This window comes from Miniopterus schreibersii, assembly GCF_964146895.1.
Source record: "Miniopterus schreibersii genome assembly, chromosome: 4".
In the NCBI taxonomy this organism is placed as follows: domain Eukaryota; kingdom Metazoa; phylum Chordata; class Mammalia; order Chiroptera; family Miniopteridae; genus Miniopterus; species Miniopterus schreibersii.
The window spans coordinates 52431655-52454297 of NC_138105.1; the positions used below are offsets into that span (position 1 = coordinate 52431655).

Consider the following 22643-nt stretch of genomic DNA (forward strand, 5'->3'; position numbering starts at 1 on the left):
GATCATTAAATTTCAAAATTTAGTGAACCTGAAAAGGAAGCTTAAGATAAAAGAGTTTATGCTACCTATAAAAGTAAAAAAAATCTATAATTGATCAATGAAACACTTCTGTTATGGGTTGAACTGTGTTCCCCCCAAAAAGATATTTTGAAGTCCTAACCCCCCCAGTATTTAAAAATGGGTCAGAATAGGGTTGTTGCAGATGTAATAGTTAAGATGAGGTCATACTGGAATAGAGTGGACCCTTGATCCAATAACTGGTGTCCTTATGGGACACAGGCAGAAGACAGGTAAAGATGCAAGCAGAGCCTGACTGGCGTGTCTCAGTGGTTGAGTGTCGACCCATGAACCAGAGGTCAATGGTTCAATTCCTAGTCAGGGTATATGCCTGGTTGCAGGCTTGATCCCCAGTAGGGGGTGTGCAGGAGGCAGCCCATCCATGTTTCTATCTCTCTACCCCTCTTCCTTCTCCCTTCTCCCTCTCCCTTCCTCTACTTAAAATCAATAAAAACATATTTTAAAAAATGTAGGCAGAGGTTGCAGTTAATTCTGTCACAAATCAAGTGAATGCCTGGGGCTTTCAGAAGCTGGGGAGAGGCAAGAAAGGATTCACCCAGAGACTACATAGGGCGTATGGTCCTGCCAACACCTTAATTTCTGTTAGCCTCTAGAACTCAGTTTTCTATTGTTTTAAGCCACCCAGTTTGTGGTACTTTGTTGTGCAGCCCTGGAAAATTATAACAATACCTAAAACTTGGTGCATGCATTTAATCTTTAATGGGACAAACTGGTTCTTATAAATTTTTGTGAACTACATAGTGATTATGTTCTTTCCAGTCATTATTTCCTGTTCTGGCTCCACTTCCCTTTCCTTCAGGCTTTAATCCTTAATCTAGTCTTTGGTGATCTACCTGCTCCAGTATCTTATGTTTGGTACTATGTGTACATGATAAGGTGGTCCAAAAAGGAAAGATACTTGGCAAGAAAATCAGAAAAACATTCCACTACTCAACCATCACACTCTATCTTGCTGTTTCTGTTCTATATTATCTCCTTCCTCTCCCATACCCTAGGCCTTCCTTCCTACAAAGACATTTGAAGGCATAATCAGGTTTTCCATCTAAGAGGCAGGAGACAGAGACAAAGTTGATAAATTATGTAGTGTGTCAAAGGTGGAAAAAATTATAGGAAAAAACTGTGTGGGGTGGGTGGGGGGTGTTGAGAGTGCTCTGTATGTGTCTGTTGAAAATCAGGTGCATTCACTGTGAGAGTGGTATTTTGCAAAGGTGAAGGAGGGAGTTGGCCATGAGCAAGGACCATGAGAACCTGCCAAGCATGTTCCCATTAGTGAGGAAGCCTGTGTGGCTGAAATGAGAGTAAAAAGAGATGAAATCAGTGGGGTGAGGGAACTCTGGCTTTTACTCTGAGAAAAGTGGAGAAGCACTTAGGGTCTTTTTAGATAAGGGTTTCCTGAGGTCCAAGCCTAGCTATTCCTTGGAACCACAGCAGGAGGGTCACCTGTGCCCTGCTTGACACGCCTGCCGAAGAATGGTGCTGCTGGATTCTGCCGTTGGCCCAGCTCTTCTGTTTCAGACAAGACACCTCAGTATTTGTGAGATGTCTTAGTGTGTATATTACATGTGTGTAATGTAATACAGTACTGTCCAACTTGAAATCACTTCTAAGTAGGTGGGACACCACTGGTAGCATTCTACTTTTGATGTGAATAAAACAAAACACTGCTGTAAAAATCTGACTAATTATTGAGAGTTAGGCCATATAGTTTTCTTTGCACTGCATACATCCTAATGCTTTGTGTAAAGGGCCACATATATATATATCTATATAAGGGCCACATTTATATATATATATCTATATAAAAGATATATATATCTTTTAATGTTGATTGAAATATATACATTAAAAACATCTCAAGATTTTTAATTGTATTTATTTTCATGTGCTATCTATATACTGTTTGTATGTTTAAATAACTTCTTTTCAATGTTTTTTGATGAAAGACCTGACAATTTTTTATATTTTAAATAGGAAGTTCTTACCTATCGTCTTTGATTGGAGATTTTCACTAGTTAGTTGGTTAAAAACAGATTCTGCTGCCAAAACTCCACTCTTCATTGCTGTGTGGGTACCTTTGATCTTGGGAACATTCATGAAACCAGGGCTGCAACCAATTAGTAAACCACCAGGAAAGGTGAGTTTTGGTATAGACTGTGAAAAAAACATTTAAAGTGTATTGTTAGCTCAAATTAAACATGCAAAACTGACCATTCCAAATTATAGCCTCTTAAATAAGTCTTCTAAAGATGTATGGAAACATTTTTTAAAAAAGGAAATGAATATACTGAAGGAGAAAAATCAGAGCAAGGGCAGTGTTTTTCCCTCCCCTATAATGAGGATTAGAACTATTACTATTTTTTCTGTTAAGAATTTTTCCTTCGCCCCACCGGCATGGCTCAGCAGTTTAGCATCGACCTGGGATCCAGGAGATCGGGGTTCGATTCTCTGTCAGGGCACATGCCCGGGTTGTGGGCTCCATCCCAGTAGGAAGCGTGCAGGAGGCAGCTGATCAATGACTCATCATTGATGTTTCTCTCTCTCTCCCTCTCTCTTCCTCTCTGAAATCAATAAAGACATATTTAAAAAAAAAAAGAATTTTTCCTTCTCCCTCCCCAAGACTAACCTACATGAGGCAGATTTAAGACCAGAGGATTAACATATTAAATAAAATGTTTTTATGTATACTTATTATCTACACTGTGATCTGCTTTTACATGCATTCTGGGTAACACATGATATACAAAAGATAGTATCTTATCTCTACATATGCTTCTTATTTTACTTTGATATCTAGGGATGGAAACTTACTTTGATCCCCAGGTAGGCGGTGTGCAGGAGGAAACTTACTTTCTAATCATGGCATCGCTACAATTAGCTACTACATTAAATAACATTTTAATTAACTTGAGAATAGAATAAGTTGAATTTCCAAAATAAATTTTAAGATAGTTGTTTGGACCTCAATATACATTTCTGATAAAACAACAACAATGTAATAAAGGCTGGTGATATTTTTGGTTTAGCCAATAAAAACCTATATAGACCCCCACAATGTGGCACCTAAATTATAGGTTGTTTGCATGAGAAATGTACTCTAATCTATAGTTTGAAAAGGAAAGAAGAGCGAGCCAAGGCAGAGTTGTTCATTCCTCCTGCATTTTTTCTTTTCTAAGGGCTTCCAAAAGTAAATGATGGTCTTTGTTAAGAAAGTGGTGGGCTGTAAAAGTTTAGCTGACGGTGCTGAAAGCGCCTCAGAGGACATGGGGTTAATGGGGAAACTACTGCCATCAGCTGCAAGAAGACATGGTTAGGAATCTGGCCACAGGTCACTTCAATTAGAGAATTTTAACTGAGGGAGAGGTGGTGAGAAGCAAAATGGGGCAGAAGAATGCTGATAAAAGAAGATCAGGGTACCCATCCTTTTACAATACACATGGGGATGAATTTATGACTATGGTTCTCGGACCAAACCCAAGGTCAGAACCACCGAGAGAAAAGAGCATTACATCAGGATCACAGAGTGGACAGTACGGGTAAAGGACTCTCTGGAATGCTGTCAGCTGAAAACAGATAATGGCGAAAAACGGATAATGACAAACTTTTCTCAAGTAAGGCTGTGGCTTTGCTAACACTAATTCTGATTCAAGAACCGGAAGATAGGATGTGGATTGTTAGTAAATTCTCCCAAATTGGTGCTTAAGTCCTAAGAATAAAAATCTTACGGACCAATGAAAACTGGTGTTTTTTTAAGTTCTGGAAGGATCCTACCCTTTGTGGGCAGCGTTACTGGCACTGGATATTTTAAGAAACTAGGGACCAAGGAAAAGTTGTGCTCAGAAATGTATTCTGGGACATTCATTAAACTAGGGCTGCAAATAATTAGAAACCTATCAGGAAAGGGTGAGTTTTGTGTATAGACTGAAGCAAAATAAAAATAAAGTCATGTAATATATGTTAGATCAAAATAAAATGGAATGTTCTGAATTATTGCTTATGGGTCTTCAAAACTAACTGAAAATAAGTTTCTGAATCTTCAAATAATTAAATTGGAAAATTTAAGTAAAAAGTGTGGGTGTGTGGTCATCTCTTCCTGCCAATCTAAAAACCATCTGAGATGTGTGCTTACAAGGCAAATGTTTTAAAATGAGAATCTGTATGCACTATTGAAAATACCAAACCCTTTATACTATAAATTAAAAACAGTAGAATTACACTGATACTAGGTATTGTGGACATCATTCAAAAGAGTTTAATGAGCTTGGACATAATTATGCAATTTAATAAATATTTGTTGCAAACAAATTAGTACCCTAGAAACAAAGTAAACTACTGCCACCCCCATTTTTCTTTTATCTGTTACTTTTACAACAATTTTTTTTAAAGATACCCAATTTCTAAAATAGTTCTAGATTCCTAGAATACTAGAGACAGAAGGGATCATTTTTATTTTATAGATGATCCCTTAAGGCCAGAGAAGTTAAGTAACTTGCTCCAAAGCACTTGGTATTAGTTTTAGAGCAGATTTTTAAAAATATCATTTTACCTACCTACCTAATACTATTTCTACAATAGTACTAACAGCTTTTATCATAGTTAGTTATTTAGGTATTATTTCATTGTTCAATTAGTATACATTTAACACACTGACTGCATATTTTAAGATTTATTTTGAACATACACTAAAATTGGACAAGTAAGGGTAAAAGCTTAACAGAGGCCACTTAAAAAGCATGGATGTTACTAGGTAGTTGGGATGAATTGATTACCTTTGCTGAAAACTAAATTTGCCTTTGAGTTTCCTGGCAGCTAAAGAATAAAGGGCAACATCTTGGATTACATAATTTTAACTTTCTGGTTAAAAACAAACAAAAAAAGCCTATAAATTTGCCTCTAGAAATCAATATATTCCTAAAACTAAATTCATGGTATAATTTATTTAACTACAGAGTGATAATCTTATAAACATTTGGCAATTTGCTTAATTACCTAAATTTTTCACTATGAGGTGATTTCTATTCTTTATTTAAATTTATAACATTTTCAATGCTGAATTTACAATACATAAATAAGGAATAAAAAAGTTAGGGGAGTTACCTGAAAGCCACCTTCATTGAGAGCTCTGGCTCCATATGCAATCCTTTTCCCGCCTTCCAATGTTGGCTGAATGCTGGGATGGTGTTTCCATCTCTGGAACTCTCTAAATGGACTCAGGTATGGATTTTGATAGTCGAGACCAACCTTAAAATTTTTATATTTAAATTTTATATATTTATGCAAGTAGATATTTTTATTTCAAATTATATCAAGCTAAAATGTGAGCAATTTTTATTAGAAAATATGTACATTAAGTTTCTTATACTCAAAGTACTTAGTGAGAAATATATATAGTAACCTAAATTTAAATAAATAACTAAATAAAATCCTTTTGGAAAATTTGTAAACAAAAGGATACCTTGTGTTTATAATCAGAAAAATTAAAAATATGGAACATATTAATAAATACATATATATATATCAAAATTCATACTAGAAAAATATTTGAAGGTGTCACATTGGGTTTCTATAAAAGGAGTTGTGACTATTATTAACTTATCAATACCAACTCTACAAATAAATAAGGATATACAGTACTACTGAGGCAAAAATGAAGAAATAGGATGTAATCACACTTAGAAAAAAAAAGAGACAAGACATATTAGAGGTTACATTTAAAGGCATTACCATAGTGCCAAAATTAATAACCATGCCTATTTTGCTTTGAAAAGATTAAGTCACTAGAATAACGACACAAACGTGATGCGCTGAACACTTGTCTGGTTTCAAAAACCACTTAAATTTAACAATGGCTCATCTGCAGGTTTAATCCAAGACATTAAATAATAAAGCTGCCACCAATTCCAAGGTGCAGAAAGTAATATTATTTTTCTGTTCCTTGTGATGTTTAAGATATAATTTACTAAAAGTGTTAAGTGGCCAAAAAAGAGAAATGCTCATGCTTTTAAAACATTCTAAGTTCAAACCTATGCTGACTGAATTTTCAGGGACAGCATGCCATAGTGGAAATGGGCTTTGAAGTCAGATAGGTTCAAGTGTGAAGCTGCCTGTCATTCAGTGGGTGTATTTGAGAAAGTTGTTTAACTTGTTTGTACTTCAGTTTTCCCATTAGTAAATAAGGAGACACCTTCATAGGATTTTATGAAACTTAGAGCTCCCTGTGAAATATCAAGCACACTGCCTGGCACATAGTGGCTACTATTACTAAAGCTATGTGTGTTTAAGTAGACTTAATGTCTATAATAATCATAAGCACTTTATATATTGATTACATTAGAACATAAGCTTTAAGTAAAAAGCATTTTACATTCTCCAGATTAAAAACCCTAGTTTTATAACCCTGATGATCCAGTGACTCTAATAGAACTTTCCAAAACGGGCATATACTTACCACAAAACCAAGGGCTACCAAGGGTTCCCCTTCATTTAAATGATAGAGGAAAGAGCCTCCATAAGTGTGTCTGTCCAAGGGCCAGCCAACAGTGTGATCTACTCTCCCAGGTTTCCACTTCTTTTCATCAATAATCCATAGCTTAAAAAAAAAAGTCCTAGAGTATTATTTAAATTTTTTATGTCACTACACTGTATAAAACTTGCAAAGTTTGTCTTATTTATGAAAATTACAAGTAAAAAACTGTAACAAGAGAAACACAAAAAAAGTACTTCAAATCTCAAAATTATACCAAACTGCAGCATGATGAACCAGAGTTAAGAAAAAGGTCAGAAATGTTATCAACACTTTAAGACATTAATTAGATGTTCAAATCAATAAGGCTTTCATGCGATTCTAGGAAACACCATAGAAGAGATGAGGGAAATTTCCGGGGTGTTGTTAACATTCTGTCTTAATCTGGGTGAACACTCTGTTATTCTTCAATAAAATATTTTACTCTTTCTTGCACAGCCCCCTCCTCATACGAAGCAAATTACTCAACCTATTTTTTAGAATAGTTTTAAATTTTAAACAATTTCCATCTGAGAGATTGTCTAAAAATCAGGTAATATTATGTACAATCTACCAAAACCATTAAGCCCTTATTCACAATATAATGAATCTAGTTAGAAAGAGAACTTAAACCTTTCTGAGCTTTTACCCTAAAAATAAATTTACACAATAGGATATAATGAAACTTTTACATTCTAATACACCTGAAGTTTGAAAAAATAGTCTAGAGATTGAATAAATTGAGAAAATATACAATACTTAACCTAACTAAATTTTAGGTTTCATGTCATTATACCATGTTTCATAAACTAAATTATCTTCACATTACAATTCTGAATAAACAGTTCTTGTAGGATGTGGTCATCCTGCAACTAGCATATGAATAACAGGCCCAATACTATTATGGGAGAAGGCATTACAATGAAGAAAAATTAATGTTACAAATATTTTTAAGTTCAAAACTCCTTTCAGCAATATTTGATAAACCAACCACAACATGCAGATGTAATTTAGATAATAATAAATTTTGATTTGTTATATTTTCTAGCCTTTTGAAAAATATCCTAAATATTTTCAGTCATAATGAACACTTCAAGTCAATGAAAAATATAACTGTAAAATTAAATAAACATTACAATTAAATTATAATACAAATAAATTTAAAGCTCCAACTTTTAACATAAAAATTACCAAAGAAAAACCCAGGATACCTCCTTTAGTCCAATTCCGTAGGTTTGGGGTTCACAATTAGCTCTCAAATCAAACTTCTTATACAGTTGCTTGGCTAGATGTCCATGGCAACCCTCTGCAAAAATTGTAACTTTGGCATGTAGTTCTAGTCCTCTCTCAAATGTTGTCTAAAAAATAAAAACATGTTAAATTGCAACATTTGACAATTTAAAAAATATTCACATTCTGGTCAGTTTTGAATTGAACTATGATTCAAGTATAGAAGAGACAGTGAAAATATATTAGAAATAAAACTAAGTACTGTTATAAGTGGAATCTAATTTAAATTTAATAGTATATCTTGTGTCTTTGTTTTATATATATATTCTTTTTACTTCAAAAGTACTTGATGGAACGGGCAAGTTTATAAGAATTAAAACAACAAATAAAGCATGCTTATGCCAAAATAAATTCTCTACAAATAAATATAAAGTAAAAATGAAAGGCCATTTCCTCCTGTTCCTGACTTTCCAGTCCCATTATTTGAAGCGAAAAACAATATTAATAGCTTTCTTGTGAAATTTTCATGCCAGAAAATTTCCATGAATAAAAAACAGAGCCTATTTATATCCTTCTAACACAAACAGGATCATACTAAATATATTCTTCAGCTACTTGCCTTCTTCACTTTAATTTTACTTGTTCTCTATTGCTGAATGGATATTGTAAAACTGAAATGTTTTTTCCAAGGGGGAAAAAAGCTACAATTAAAGTCTTATCTCTCTATTTTGCTGTCTATATTTTGCACTTATGTCTAGCACATGGTAGGTACTCAATAAAGTTACTGAATAAAGAAATACAGAATAATCAGGAAAGTCTCATGAAATATATCTTTCCTGATATTTCTCTATTCACATGTTTGCATGTATGTGTGTATGCAGGCACATTCACACAAAACATAGGTTTATACCGACAAACTGTTTTGTAACTGTTTTCACATTATATCATAAAGGATTTACCTAAGGCAATATATACCAAATAAAGCATTCATTTAAAAAAAAAAAAGTCTTTATTGATTTCAGAGGGGAGAGAGAGAAACATCAATGATGAGACAGTCATTGATCAGCTGCCTCCTGCACGTCCCCCAAACCCCGGGGTCGAGCCCGCAACCTGGGCATGTGCCCTGACCAGGAATCGAACCTTGATCTCCCGGGTCATAGGTTGATGCTCATCTGCTGAGCCACGCCATCTGAGCTAAAGCATTCATTTTTAATGCTTGAATAGATTCCCTTAATTTTTCAACCAATTCTCAACAGTTGGACATGTAGGTTGTTCCAGTGTTTCACTATTATAAGCACTGCTCAAATGAATATCCTTGGTGCTAAATGTTTTCAGTCTAAATGGTGAGAATTATTTCATTATTAATTTAATATCTTTATTAAATAATGAAATATTAGATTTATTTTAATAATGGTTATTAGAGAGTTTGAACATCTTTTACATGTTGATTGGTAACTTCTATTTTTTCTTGTACAGTGTTTATTCATGTCATATATATACATGCATGTATACTGCATATACACATACATCCTATAAGTAACTTTACTCAGTACCTTTTTATTTTGTGGTCTCCTTCCTCTCATCACATCCACTCATCCCTAAACCATGTTAACAACCTGGCATGTACGGTTTTACCCAAATATATATATACAGATTCACAGACACATATTAAGATCCATATACATTTAAACTTTTTTGGGGTTTATTTTACAAACATAGGATCATATAATACAAACTTTTGTGTATCTTACCTTTCTCACTTAATATTTCCTGGGAATCTTTTCAAGTCACTGTATAGCTCAAATCTTTCTCTTTATTGGCTGGGTAGTAGTTCATGTGGAAATATCATAGGTTATTCAGCTATTCAGCTAATGGGTAATTGCCATTCACTCTGTTATCAGTTTATTTGCAACAATAAACAATGTTATAAAACACACCCGTGTGTGTCTGTATGTGTCTGTGTGTGTATGTATCCTTTTAATATTGGTGCTTTTATTCCTATAAGATAGATTCTGAGGACTGGCACTGTTCGCCAAAGGGCACGCCTATTTTTATTTTACCAGGTATTACCAGACTGCCTTCTAAAAAGGCTGAAGCAATTAATATTTCCATCAACAGTGTATAAAAAGACCCTTTTCCCTAGATATAACTGTTCCTTTTACATTTTTGCCAAGTGTAGGAATAACTCACTGCAATTTTAATTTGCATCTCCCGACTACTATTTTCAGCATCTTTTTGATTCAAGAAATATTAAATGAACACCTACAATGTTCTCAGTTCTGTTAGGCATTGGGAATATAGAGATGAATAAAAAAAGACATGTCCCTTTCCATCAGGCTAGTCATAGAGGCAAGCATTATATAAATACCTGAGTATATAATAACAAAATGTGATTAAGAGCATAAAAGAAAGAACTGGGTGTAATCTAGATTTCTTTCTGATTTTTTTCACTATTTTAAGAAATCATTACAATTTTTAAAAAATGAAGGTCCAATTCTATTTGCTTTTAGATGGACATAAAGTTTCCTGGTACCAATTATAAAACAATTTGATTTTAATGAACTAAAATATTACTTAGTATATTTCTGTTTTCTCTTAGAGGAAGCATGCCCCTTAGTGTTCAAGGACAGGCCCTGGAGCCACAGTGCCTACATGCAAACCCCAGCCTGACTACTTAACAGCTGTCTGACATTGGGTAAACTACTTAACTAACCTCTGAAACTTAAACATGTCCAAGTCAGAATTTTTACAATAAGATGACTACTAGACTTAGGAGAAGTATTAAATAAGCAGGTGAACATATGATTCTGGGAGTCAGAAAAGGTAGTTAAAGCCATATGACTGGATGCAGTCACCAAGGAGAAAATGTAGACAGAGGACTTAACACTGGGCCCCAGAGCCTCCAAATTTATTTAAAGAACAGGAAGAAGAAAAGCAAGCAAGGCAACAGGAGGAGGGGCCGGTGAAACACAAGTAAAGCCAAGAGAAGGTGGTGGTAAGAGCCAAGTCAAGAAAGTGTTTCAACAAGGAAGAAATTATTCACTTGGGTCAGTGCCGCCTAGTAAGGACGTAAGAGAAGAGAGAGAAATGGCAGGGAAGAGAGCCTACCTACAGTGGGTTAAACAGAGAATGGAACAACAGAGTAAACAGAATTCTTGGTCTTCTTGCTCCAAACTTGTGGTTCTAAAATATCTATTTTAAAAACTGAGATTTTGGAGCTTAAATTGTTAAGACTCCACTGTAGTTGTCTATGCTTTTATAGCTATATAAATACAATATATAAAATATAAATGTTTTTTACAAATATAAAGCATAGAACACAAAAATATGTATTTGAACAAATATGAGAACACACAGAAAATGAAATATCAGAATGATAGTTTGTGTGCTTCAATTTTGTTGTAATATTAAACATATTTTAAAAATAAAATATAATTTATAATTAAATTATAAAATAATCACAGCATAGAAAAAAATAACCATAAGAAAAAAATAGCCCTGAACCGGTGGCTCAGTTGGTTGGAGTGTCGTCCCATATACCAAAAATGTTGCTGGTTTGATCTGTGGTGGGGGTACTTATGGGAGGCAATTGATTGATGTTTCTCTCTCTCTTCCTCTCTCTAAAATCAATAAACATATCCTCGGGTGAGGATTAAAAAAAAAGAATAAGAAAATAATATTCTTTTATCATTATGAGAAGTAATATGAGATAACAGTTTGTTTGCAAACCTGGCCATGCACCAGAATCCCTGGGGACTTGTTAAAAAACAGATTTTTGGGCCCTAACTATGGGACATGCTGAGTCTCAAGACCTCATGACACTGATTTAGCCAGTCAAACCACTAGAAGAAGCAATGAAGTAGCTAAAGCTAGACAGCTTTGCCACTTGATTTCTAAGCAAAAAGTAGTGAGAAACAAAAGATCTGCTAGAGAAGGCTCTAGAAGAGATTCCCAATTCTGTTAAAAAATGGCAGAGAGAAGGATCAACTATGAGTTTAAAAATATTCACTGAGGACCTAACACTACCTGGGGCCATGCTAGGTATTGGAGTAACCCTCCATGATCTCTTCCACCATGGGGCTTATAAACTAGTTGAGAAATTAAGACACTTAACAAGTAAACACACATAAATTTATTGAGATGTTAATTTGTATTTTGTTCTTGTTATTATAAAAAAGCAAAGTATATTTTCCTTTTCCTTTCCAAGGAAGTTAGAGTGTAAAATCCATGTCCTAAGAGTTTTTCTTTTGCAAATTAAAAAATACAAGTTGCAAAAACCTAAAAACCATCCAGGCTTATATTTGAATGAGAGGAAGGCAATCAGTTTTCTATTTACCAAAATATATTAAAATCAAGCCAAAGACTCTATTAGTATTAGACAGCAGTGCAAATGATTCTTGTCTATAGAAATGAAAATTGTGTGGGTGGTAATGCAGTTGATTGATAACCTACATATGTGTATGTTTCTTGAATAGTCTTTGACATGGTTGTAATATCTTACTGATTCCCTCATTAATTAATGAGTGAAATAAAATCTTTGATACATGTTTTATAAAGAATATGAGAGTGAGAGGAAGAGAGAAAACATTGATGAGAGAGAAACAACTCTCTTGGCTGCCTCCTGCGCGCCCCCCACCTACTGGGGATTGAGCCTGCAACCCTGGCAGGTGCCCTGACTGGGAATCAAACGGGTGACCTCTTGGTGCATGGGCATAATGCCCAACCAACTAAGCCACACCAGCCAGGGCATGTTTTGATCTTTTGAAAAATTATTCTTAAATATGTTATATCTACTTGCCTAAATGATATTTAGTTCAAAGACACTTTTATATTTTTTTAATGTAAAAAAAATTCTAAATTAATAATTATATTCTAACATACACTTAGCAGTTTGTGGCAAGACTAAAAAATAAGTTTAAATTGACCTTTTTTTTGGTCAGTTTGCTAAGCACATAATTATTAAAACGTTTACCTTTGGTGCACCATCCTTTTGTATGCCTACATCGTTAGTGGCAATTCCTTTTACACTACCGTCTTCATGAAAAAGGACCTAAAATGAAAGAAAACATTTTGTTACCACCTTAGGATTCATAATGACCTGTAACATAACAACAAACAAAACAGAGGTTGATCACAGCCTGAAGCTGATGAAAGTTTATTTCTGGAACAAGAAAAAAGGGGAAAAACTGGTCAAAAGTATACTTCTAAGGATGAGAAATAGGTTACTCTGCTTCTGTTTCCTCTCTGGAGGAACATGCTCTTTGGATAAAAAAGCACAAAATGTACACTAGAATCACACAACAGAAAGCACAGGAATGGAAAGGTAAAATGGGTGAGCAGCAGTGAATATTAAAAAAAAGGGATATGTTTTATTTGATACTTTGAAAATGAATCAACAGTAGAATGTAGCTATGAACTAGAACTGAAGTCTGGCTCAGAGTCCCAAAAAATTGACATCATTAATCTATTGATAATGATCTTTAAAGAAGTGAGGAAAAGAAGAGGTACTAGAGAATGTAAAAGTGTGCACTTAAAAACTGAAAATCATGAATCCTACACACCACCTATTTGTCATCCTAAGAACATTTTAACCAGGAGAAATGTAACGCCCCACCTTGGGCCCAAAACACCAAATGCATGTGTATGGGCTGGAAAAACAAATTAGTAGCAGCAAGTATAATACAGGGACCTATAAGTTTTTATTTGACTTACATACTGTAAGGGTAAAAACAAATACAAAATTATTTTGAATTTTCCCTGGTGCCAAAATAAGATTCTTTCAGCAAATCCTTTAGAAAGTGTAACTGTAAACTCATTCTCTGAGATATATGTGAATCATTTTAAAAGCTAAATGAGACTCCCACCACCAAATCTGCATCTCAGAAATGTGTTTCTTGGAGGCCAAGCGGACATATTTGAAATGTGAACATGAAGGAGGATGGTGTTCTGTCTTCCTGTCTCTGTGGAAATCTGGGATGGGTGCTTGGCTCCAAGTTCTAACTTCCTGCTTGTCACAAGAAGTTAATTTTTCCTTTGGATACAGACAACATGTATGTAATAGATTGTATCTGCCTGGCTATGTAAAAAAGGATGAGGTTTCTGCCTTGGTGATCTCCCTAGCAGGCTCCCAGTGACATGCACTGCAATCTTGGTTTAATGCTCATTCAATAATAAAACTGTTTTTATTCTTTTTATAATTTGTAGAGGTTATTTTTCTCAGTTGGCAGATTTTATTTTTAATAATTTCCCCAATAATACATAGTGAATATCAACAGTATGATATGGTTGCCAAAAGAGTTCCTTTGAGAGAATAGAAGAACATTTTCCAGAATGAGGAAGGTAACAGCCCAACGCCACCCCAGGCTTGAAGTAGTGTATTCCTTCTGGATGCCACCTTATAAAGGGGTAAAAGAGCAATGTATTCAGATGGGGCGATGAGAATACTGAAGGAACTCAAGCTATGCAACATGATTCAAAGAACTGAGAATATTTAACCCGGGAAAGAGAAAATGCAAGAGTGAAGGTAAGGAGGAAGAGAGAGCAGAGCATAACTATAAATGAAAGGTTTCTTTCCAATTGGAAGAGGACACAGATTTGTTCTATGTAATATAAAATATTAAATAAATTTCTATTCAATATGAGGAAAAAAACATTACTAACAATCCATTACCAAATAAAAAGATGGAGATCTTTTCATCCCTGATGGGGTTCAATCATAAGTTGGACCATCATTTGACGTGGGTACAATATAAGGAATTCAAGCAATTCTTTGAATTAGATCTAAGATTCCTTCTAATCTTACAATTCTAAAATCCTATGGCTTTTCTAAAATATTTATTTCTTTACCTCTGTTCCATTCTTTGTTTATATTTAGAAGAAAAACATTACTTTCTATAAATATTAAACGCAAAACAAAACTATACAAACCTCAGCAGCAGCATAACCAGGGTATACTTCAACACCAAGGGCTTCTGCTTGCTCTCCCATCCAGCTTACTAAATGTCCCAAGCGTACAATGTAATTGCCATGATTATTCATTGGAAGACCTACAAATAAATGCTTAATTCACAAATCTGACTTTTTATTGATAAAGCATCTCAAAAACAAATACTTAATTTAAAAATTCTAATCAATGTATATTTCTGCATAAATATACATCCCTTATGGTCACAATTTCAACTTATTTCCTATAATTTTGGTCTAGGGTTCTAATTATTAAATTAAAACAACATTACAGCATTAAATTCAAAATTCCTAGTTGGCTTACGAGGCTATCTCAATACTAGACTGGAAGACAAAAAAACTGCTTTCAGTCCAGTCCTGCTTTCCCATAAGCTAGCTGAGTAACTCTGGGTAAGGTCTACAAATCTCTGGGCCTCAGCTTTCTCATCTGTAAAAGGACAAAATTTCACCAGATGAAATGTAGTTCCTTCCAGCTATAGAATTCCATAATTCTATGATTATTTATCATATCTTACCTGGAAGAATTGGCACAGGAATTCTAGACTTCTCTGTTAAAATTGCAAACCTATCTTCTTTTACAGGAGTGTTAAGTGGAGCCTAGAAATAAAATAAGGAAAGAAAAGGAAGTTTTTAGTTCGTATTTGAAGGGTAAATACAAATAAAAAACAAAAAACTGTATCAAAAAGTAAAGGGACAACATGGAAGGATCTGGAGATTATCATCCTAAGTGAAATAAGCCAGTCAGAGAAAGACAAATATCACATACTCTCACTATATGTGGAAATCTAATGAACATAATAATAAACTGACGAACAAAACAGATCCAGAAACATAGAAGCATGGAACAGACTGACTGATGAATCTCAGAGGGAAGGGGAGGTGGGCGGGAAGAGATTAACCAAAGAACTTATCTACATATATACATAGCCCATGGACAGACAATAGTGTGGTGAAGGCCTACAATGGGGCAGGGGCTGGGTGAAGAGGGGCAAAGGGGGGGGGATAGGGGATATCTGTAATACTGTCAACAATAAAAAATATATATATATATTTTTTTAAAAAGGGAACTACTCTCCTCAATTTTCTTTCATCATTTTCTTTAGAAAACTTGGACTGTGAATTCTTTGTCTCTTCAAGATGTATGGGAATCTTTTTAAAATTCAAATAAGCCAGTTTTTCATTCCAGGACTGTCTTCCTTGGGGAACTTGGAGACATCTTTGAAATGTGAATGTCAAGGAGGATGGCTCCCTGTCTCCCTGTCTGTGGGAGTTTAGCCTAGGAGCTTGCTCCAAGTTGTAACTTCCTGCTTGATGAAAACATAAGATAAGTTTTATTTTTCCTTTAGATGAAGATAGTTAACATGTATGTAATGGATTGTTTCTGCCTAGCTATATAGTGCTTTGATGTGAAAAACTTTTTCTCTCTATTAGAATTGATATTATGTTAATAATCATTCAATGACATTTATTTCTGATGTAAAAAAATAGTGAAAAGAGAAAGTTGATTAGGCATTATTAAAGTATTATATTTTAAAGGAGCTTGATATTTGAGAAAGAACAGCAGAAATTAAATTTTTGGAATTTATTTACTCCATATGGAAAGAATACAGAAATATTTATAAAATGTTTATAAATTATATTCATAGATACTAAATATTCTAACCTTAAAGGTAGGATAGATATAATATAACCCATCTTACATAAGAAAAAATTGAAATATATAGAGTGTAAAACTTTAACCAAGGTCATACAATTACAGGAGCAGTATAACTAGCACTTGGTTCTCTTTATCATACCAGTCAGTACCTTTTCTGCTTAGGTATAGGTGACCACAATTCATTGCTTTAGAAAGTTAGATTAGATTATCCTCTTTGGCTCTAGATACTGCAATGTCCCAGGAAATTTAGAGAACACTTTATTAAGAACAATGATATAAATACCTATGGAAAAAGTTAGGAAATACCCTCAAAATTAAAATGCTGTATTTTATTTGGTACAAATATTCAAAGATCTTCTGAAGATAATGCCTTCTCATAAACCCAGTACATAAATACAACATGTAGAAGGCATTATATAAAAATGAGTTAATATCTTAAGATTATAACTATATTTGGTAAGATTTAATTTTTGCCCTTTTTAAATAAAAACATCAATAATAATCCTTTAGAAGATAGAATTACATGAAAAGCGTTTCCCATATTCCAGTAATTTGGAAATAGAGATAAAATAAAGATTAGACTTTTCATAAAAACCAATTTTTCATACTCCCTTCTCCTTCCAGTCTGGGAACAGTTCTTCAAAAGCGCGTGGATCAAGGCAAGCCCCTGAGAGAGTATGAGCTCCTATTTGAGCAGCTTTCTCCACTAGACACACACGGATGTCCTTTTCATGTTTAGCAGCCAGCTGCTTTAGCCGAACAGCAGCAGAGAGCCCTGCAGGGCCTGCACCAACTATGACTACATCCGCTTCTTCTGCAAACCTCTCCATGCTCACTCCTGGGAGGAAAAAAAGGTTAAAAAATACATAAAAGTCTGGGATGAATATGACCTGATAAAATCACATGCTGGCTTATAAATACCCACTATGCTCTAGAACATTACTATTTATAGAAATTGACCCTCTGCTTTTCATGAGAATTGTACTAAGTATATTACTGTATTAGCTGGATGTTCTCTTACTTCTGCTTCAGTGCATGTTTTATTTTAGCTTCCATAAACCAACTTTTGGCTTTGAGATTTATTATTATAAATTCAGCAAATACTTTTATAAATATTGATATGAAACAGATTTAAAAAATCTGTGTAATATTACATGATTTTACACTACCATGAAAAATATTTCCTTCTACAAAATGATACAAAGCATCTCTGAAGTCTGAGGATTTACACAGATTCTTACTCACCTTCCCACCGTTTGTCCTTGTCCCGGGGGTAAATAGTATAGTGGGTAGTAATCTGAGGTACAGCCGAGGTTGAAGCCCATCTTGTAGCACGAAGAGGTAGATGCTTTTTCTTAATTTTTAAGGCATGAAAGCACCGGTATGCTGCACAAAAATTATGAACATTATTTTCTTTCCAATTAGTTTTCCTCAGAAGTAGACTGAAAAAATATTAACAAAAAATCTAGGGTGGGGGATCAGGGCTGTTTTTCTGGTCAGTTTCTATTAATTAGCCCTAAGACCTTAAACAAATCACTTGATTTGTTTCCTCATCCAAAAAAGTAAAGGGTCACAGGTGATCTCTAAGGTGCCTTCAAGACCAAAGACTGCATGATTACACATGATGCCTTCTATTTGGAAACTGTTTATATTAGGACCCTATCAAAGCTGTAAACATTCCTTGAATAGTTGGATCTATGCTGTAGTGCTGTTAGTTGGGACGAACTGAAACAGGCTGTACTCTTTCCTAGATGAACGACTCAGTTAACTTTAAAAAAAAAAAAAAAAAAAAATCTTTATTAATTTCAGAGAGAGGAAGGGAGAGGGAGAGAGAGAGATAAAACATCAATGATGAGAGAGTTGTCACTGATAGGCTGCCTCTTGCATGCAACTGGGGCATGTGCCCTGACCAGGAATTGAACAGCAATCTCCTGGATTCTAGGTCAATACTCAACTGCTAAGCCATGCCTGGCTGGGCAATTCAGTGAGCTTTTTCTCATAAAGCAATGTTTTCAAAGTATATTTTAAAGTATTTAATAAACTAATTTATTCAATTTAGCTCATGTCAAGCTTAACCTATAAGTAAGATGACCATAGAATTTATAATCCAAACTACTTTTGAGAGTAATAAGGGGCAGTATTAATGATTATGTTGGGACAAAGTGGGTTTTATAATCAGCTTCTTTTTAAATTAAGTTTATTCTCATATATGGCAATATTTTCTGACAGCCTAAAAATGTATACATAATCTGAGTTAGCAAAAAGAATTTTATGGAAATAAATGAAGTAGGAAAGATTTATCTGCAAGAAAGTTCGTTAAACCTCTGTTGTCCTTAAACCTTCAACTCCATCTCCTCCTTCCTCCCTCACCTGGAGCAAATAACCTAGCCTATCAAATCTCATAGGAAGACAAAATGAATTAGGTGGGAACTTTCTCAATTCCTTGGCAGCAACCTCTAACATAATCTGTATTTGTGTCCGTCCTTTGCTCATTCTCTCAGGTTATAATACGAGATGTCTTTTTCCTCACTTAGATGAATCCTTCCACTTGGATGAGGTAGATTATCCCTCCCATCTTTCTAGGGACATTCCTCCATTTGATACTCTCCCCTCCTCCGTATTTCCAATTTCCGACACCCTTCTCTGGTATTCTTCTCTTCAATAATCCTTCCCATCATTAAAGAAGGACAGAAACTCCTCTTCTGGGGCTAGCCCTGACAAATATAAAAACTTATATTTGGCCCAGTTGGCATGGCTCAGCGGTTGAGCATCGACCTAGGATCCAGGAAATCAAGGTTCGACTCCTGGTCAGGGCACATGCCTGTGTTTCGGGCTCGACCCCCAGCAGAGGACATGCAGGAAGCAGCCAATCAATGACTCTCTCATCACTGATGTTTCTATCTCTCTCTCCCTTTCCCTTCCTCTCTCTGAAACCAATAAAGACATATTAAAAACAATAACAACACACACACACCTCTTATATTTGGAGCTATTATAATTAGAAGTCTGTTATGGAGTATGAATAGAATGATCAAAGGTACAGAATAAAGAGTTCAGAAACAGACAATAGCATAAGGATTTAGTATATGATAACAATGCCATTTCAAATTAGGGAGAAGAGATGGTTGGTTACTCATTAAATGGTGCAGACATAGGTAGAAAGTCATTTCGGAAAAAGTATCTCTCTCCATATAGCAAAATGAATTCCATTTGGTCAATGATTTTAACAGAGAAAGTCAAAGTATAAAAGACAATGGAGATATAGCCCAAAATTATTTGATTTCTCCTTCTTCTGAGTGTGGGCAATACTTAGTGACTCACTTCCAATTAGTAGAGTAAGGAAAGAGAAGAATATTAACTTTACAGTGGAGAAATATGACAGACACTTTAAATAAGTGCTCAAGTTTAACACTGCCAGCAATAAGACATACTGGTGTCACATACTCCTGATATGATAAGATGGGATATGATATGACGTGATATGATGGAAGGGCTCTTCACCTCTGTGGTATATTTCTGCCAAATCTACAACCTCAGTCTAATCACGAGAAAGCATCAGAAAAATTCAGATTGAGGGCATTCCACAAAATGCCTGGCCAGTCTACACTGAAAGTGTCAAGGTCATGAGAGAAGGCAGAAAAACTGTCACTGAAGTAGACTAAGGAGAAATGACAACTAAAAGCAATGTGGTGCCCTGGATTGGATCCTGGAATAGAAAAAGGAAATCTGAATAAAGTCTGTATATAGTTTAGTTAAAAGTATTGTATCAATATTAATTTCTTAGTTTTGATAATTATACTATTGTTATGTAAGAAGTTAATCTGGGCAAAAAGTATGTGGGAACTTGGTGCTATCTTTTCAACTCTTCCGTAAATCTAAAGTTATTTCAAAATAAAAAATTAAATAAAGATTATGATGATACAAAGTTAACTTAAAAAGGATCAAAGACCTAAGTATAAGAGTTAAAACTATATAATTTTCAAAAAACAACAACACATGGATACAAATTTTTGTTACCTTGGAACAATGGTTTCTTAGCATGACACCAAAAACAGAAGCAATAAAAGAGAAAACAGATAAGCTGTACTTCATCAAAATTAAAATCTTTTGTGCTTCAAAGAATACTATCAAGAAAGTAAAAAGATAACCCATGAAATGGGAGAAAACATTTGCAAATCATATATCTGATAAGGGACTTATATCTAGCATATATAAAGAACTCATTTCTGATAATAAATAAAACAACCAAATTAAAATCAAAGACTCTAAATAGACATTTCTCCAAAGGAGATATGCAAATGGCCAATAAGCACATGAAAAGATGCTCAACATCATTAACCATCAGGAAAATACAAATAAAAACTATAACAAGTTACCATTTTATATCCACTAGGAACTTTATATCCACTAGGATGGCTGTAATCAATAAGGCAGATAATAGCAAGTGATAATGAGCATGTGGTGGAACTGGAATCCTTGAATACTGCTAGTGGGAATGTTAAATGGTACAGCCACTTTGGAAAACAGTCTGGCTGTTCCTCAAAATGTTAAACATAGAGTTTCCATATGACTCACTCCTAAGTATATACCTAAGATAAATAAAAACATATGTCTACACAAAACCTTGTACACAAATATTCACAGTTACATTATTCATAATGGCCAAAAAGTGAAAACAACTCAAACGTTCATTAGTGAATTGATAAATAAAAAGTGATATATCCATACAATGGCATACCATTCAGCAGTGAAAAGAAATTTAGTGACATATGCTAGAACATGGATGAACCTTGAAAATATTATGCTAAATGAAAGAAGCCAGCCACAAAAAACCCACGTTACGAGTCCATGTACATTAAATATCCAGAATAGACTAATTTATAGAGACAGAAAGTAGATTAGTTGTTGTCTGGTGCTGGAGGGATTGGGGAGTGACTGCTAATGAGTATGGATGGGGTTTCTATTTGGAGTGATGAACATATTCTAAAATAGACTGTGGTAGTGGTTGCACAACTCTGTGAATACACTAAAAACCATTAAAATGTACATTTCGGATGGTGTGAACTGTATGGTATGTAACATATCTTAATAAACCTGTTATTAAAAAAGAACATTTATAATCACATACAAAAGATTATGGGGAAAACACTGGAATTTTTTTTTTTTTTTTAAGAATCTTGGATTTGGAAAGGTTTTTCTAAGTATGTAGAAAAATCTCAAAAATCATTAAATCATTTGACTAAAAATTTAAAACATCTATATGACCAGAAATGACATAAACATAAATGTCTTGTTTAATTATCTGTATGCTATCAATAGATAGCATAGTCCTAAGTATTTGTCTTTTCCTTGTTATATGCTAAATTCCACTCTTAGCCTAATATTTACAGGTATAAATATTTGTTGGTTGAATATCAGACAGTCCTTTTTATACTCTCCTTCATTATAATATTCCTTTATGATTCATCCATGGTTTTATAAAATAGCCTAATGCTTTTTTTAGTGTCATTCTTTGTGTAAAGGCAAGCTAGAGTTATAAATCAGAAGTAATAAAAGACCAACATGAGGGAATGAAAAGACAATTCATAGAGTGGAGAAAATATCTGCAAAATATGTAGTTGATAAAGGGCTGGTATCCAAAATATACAAAGAATTCATAAAACTCAACAAGAAAACAAACAACTTAATTAAAAACTGAGCAAAATAAAGTTTATTAACTAAAAACAAACATAAAAAAGGGCAACATGTAAAAATTGAGTGGTTAAGTGCAAAGGCTTTGGAGTCTGTCTACCTTGTGTCTGAATTCATTAATAGCAATAAAACTTTCAGCAAGTTAATTAACTCTTCCTTAATCACATCAGCTCTGAAGTTTATGGTCCATTTCTGCCTTGGAAATACTATGGTGTAGGATCTAGTATATGTCTTACACAAAGCAAGTAGCTAATATATTTGTTAATTGGACAGGAACTTCCTAGTTAAAACTTCAGCTGTCCAGGAACATGCAAATCTCTGGTTTAATTTCCTAAAACTAATTCCTGAGTTATAGAGCAATAATAATAATGAGGACTTCTCTAATTTTTAACTTGTCTCTTATAATGAAGCATCTATCTGCAAATGAACACTTTTCTAAATATGGACTATAACAAATAAATAGTAAAGATCAACCAAGACCTTAGCATGGATCTGGAATACAAGGTTGGGCAAAAGTAGGTTTAC

The 22643-nt window shown here is 34.2% G+C and overlaps 1 protein-coding gene across 3 annotated transcripts in view; it reads right to left on the reverse strand.

Moving 5' to 3' along the window:
- The window catches only part of ETFDH (electron transfer flavoprotein dehydrogenase), a 37455-nt gene that overhangs the window by 11889 nt on the left and 2923 nt on the right, over positions 1-22643 (reverse strand). For 2 of the 3 annotated variants that reach the window (XR_013998592.1, XM_081134195.1), the window contains exons 2-10: positions 17673-17813; positions 17036-17265; positions 15286-15367; positions 14735-14853; positions 12780-12857; positions 7789-7935; positions 6524-6664; positions 5173-5316; positions 2061-2229 (exon numbers count right to left, since the gene is read on the reverse strand). Coding sequence is in view for 2 of the 3 variants with exons in the window: in XM_081134195.1 (XP_080990321.1) it covers positions 2061-2229; positions 5173-5316; positions 6524-6664; positions 7789-7935; positions 12780-12857; positions 14735-14853; positions 15286-15367; positions 17036-17265; positions 17673-17813 (1251 nt within the window). In the remaining variant the exon portion in view is untranslated. Of the gene's footprint in view, positions 1-2060; positions 2230-5172; positions 5317-6523; positions 6681-7768; positions 7936-12779; positions 12858-14734; positions 14854-15285; positions 15368-17035; positions 17266-17672; positions 17814-22643 lie in introns of all 3 variants that reach the window. The other variant, XM_081134194.1, reaches the window with a different exon arrangement.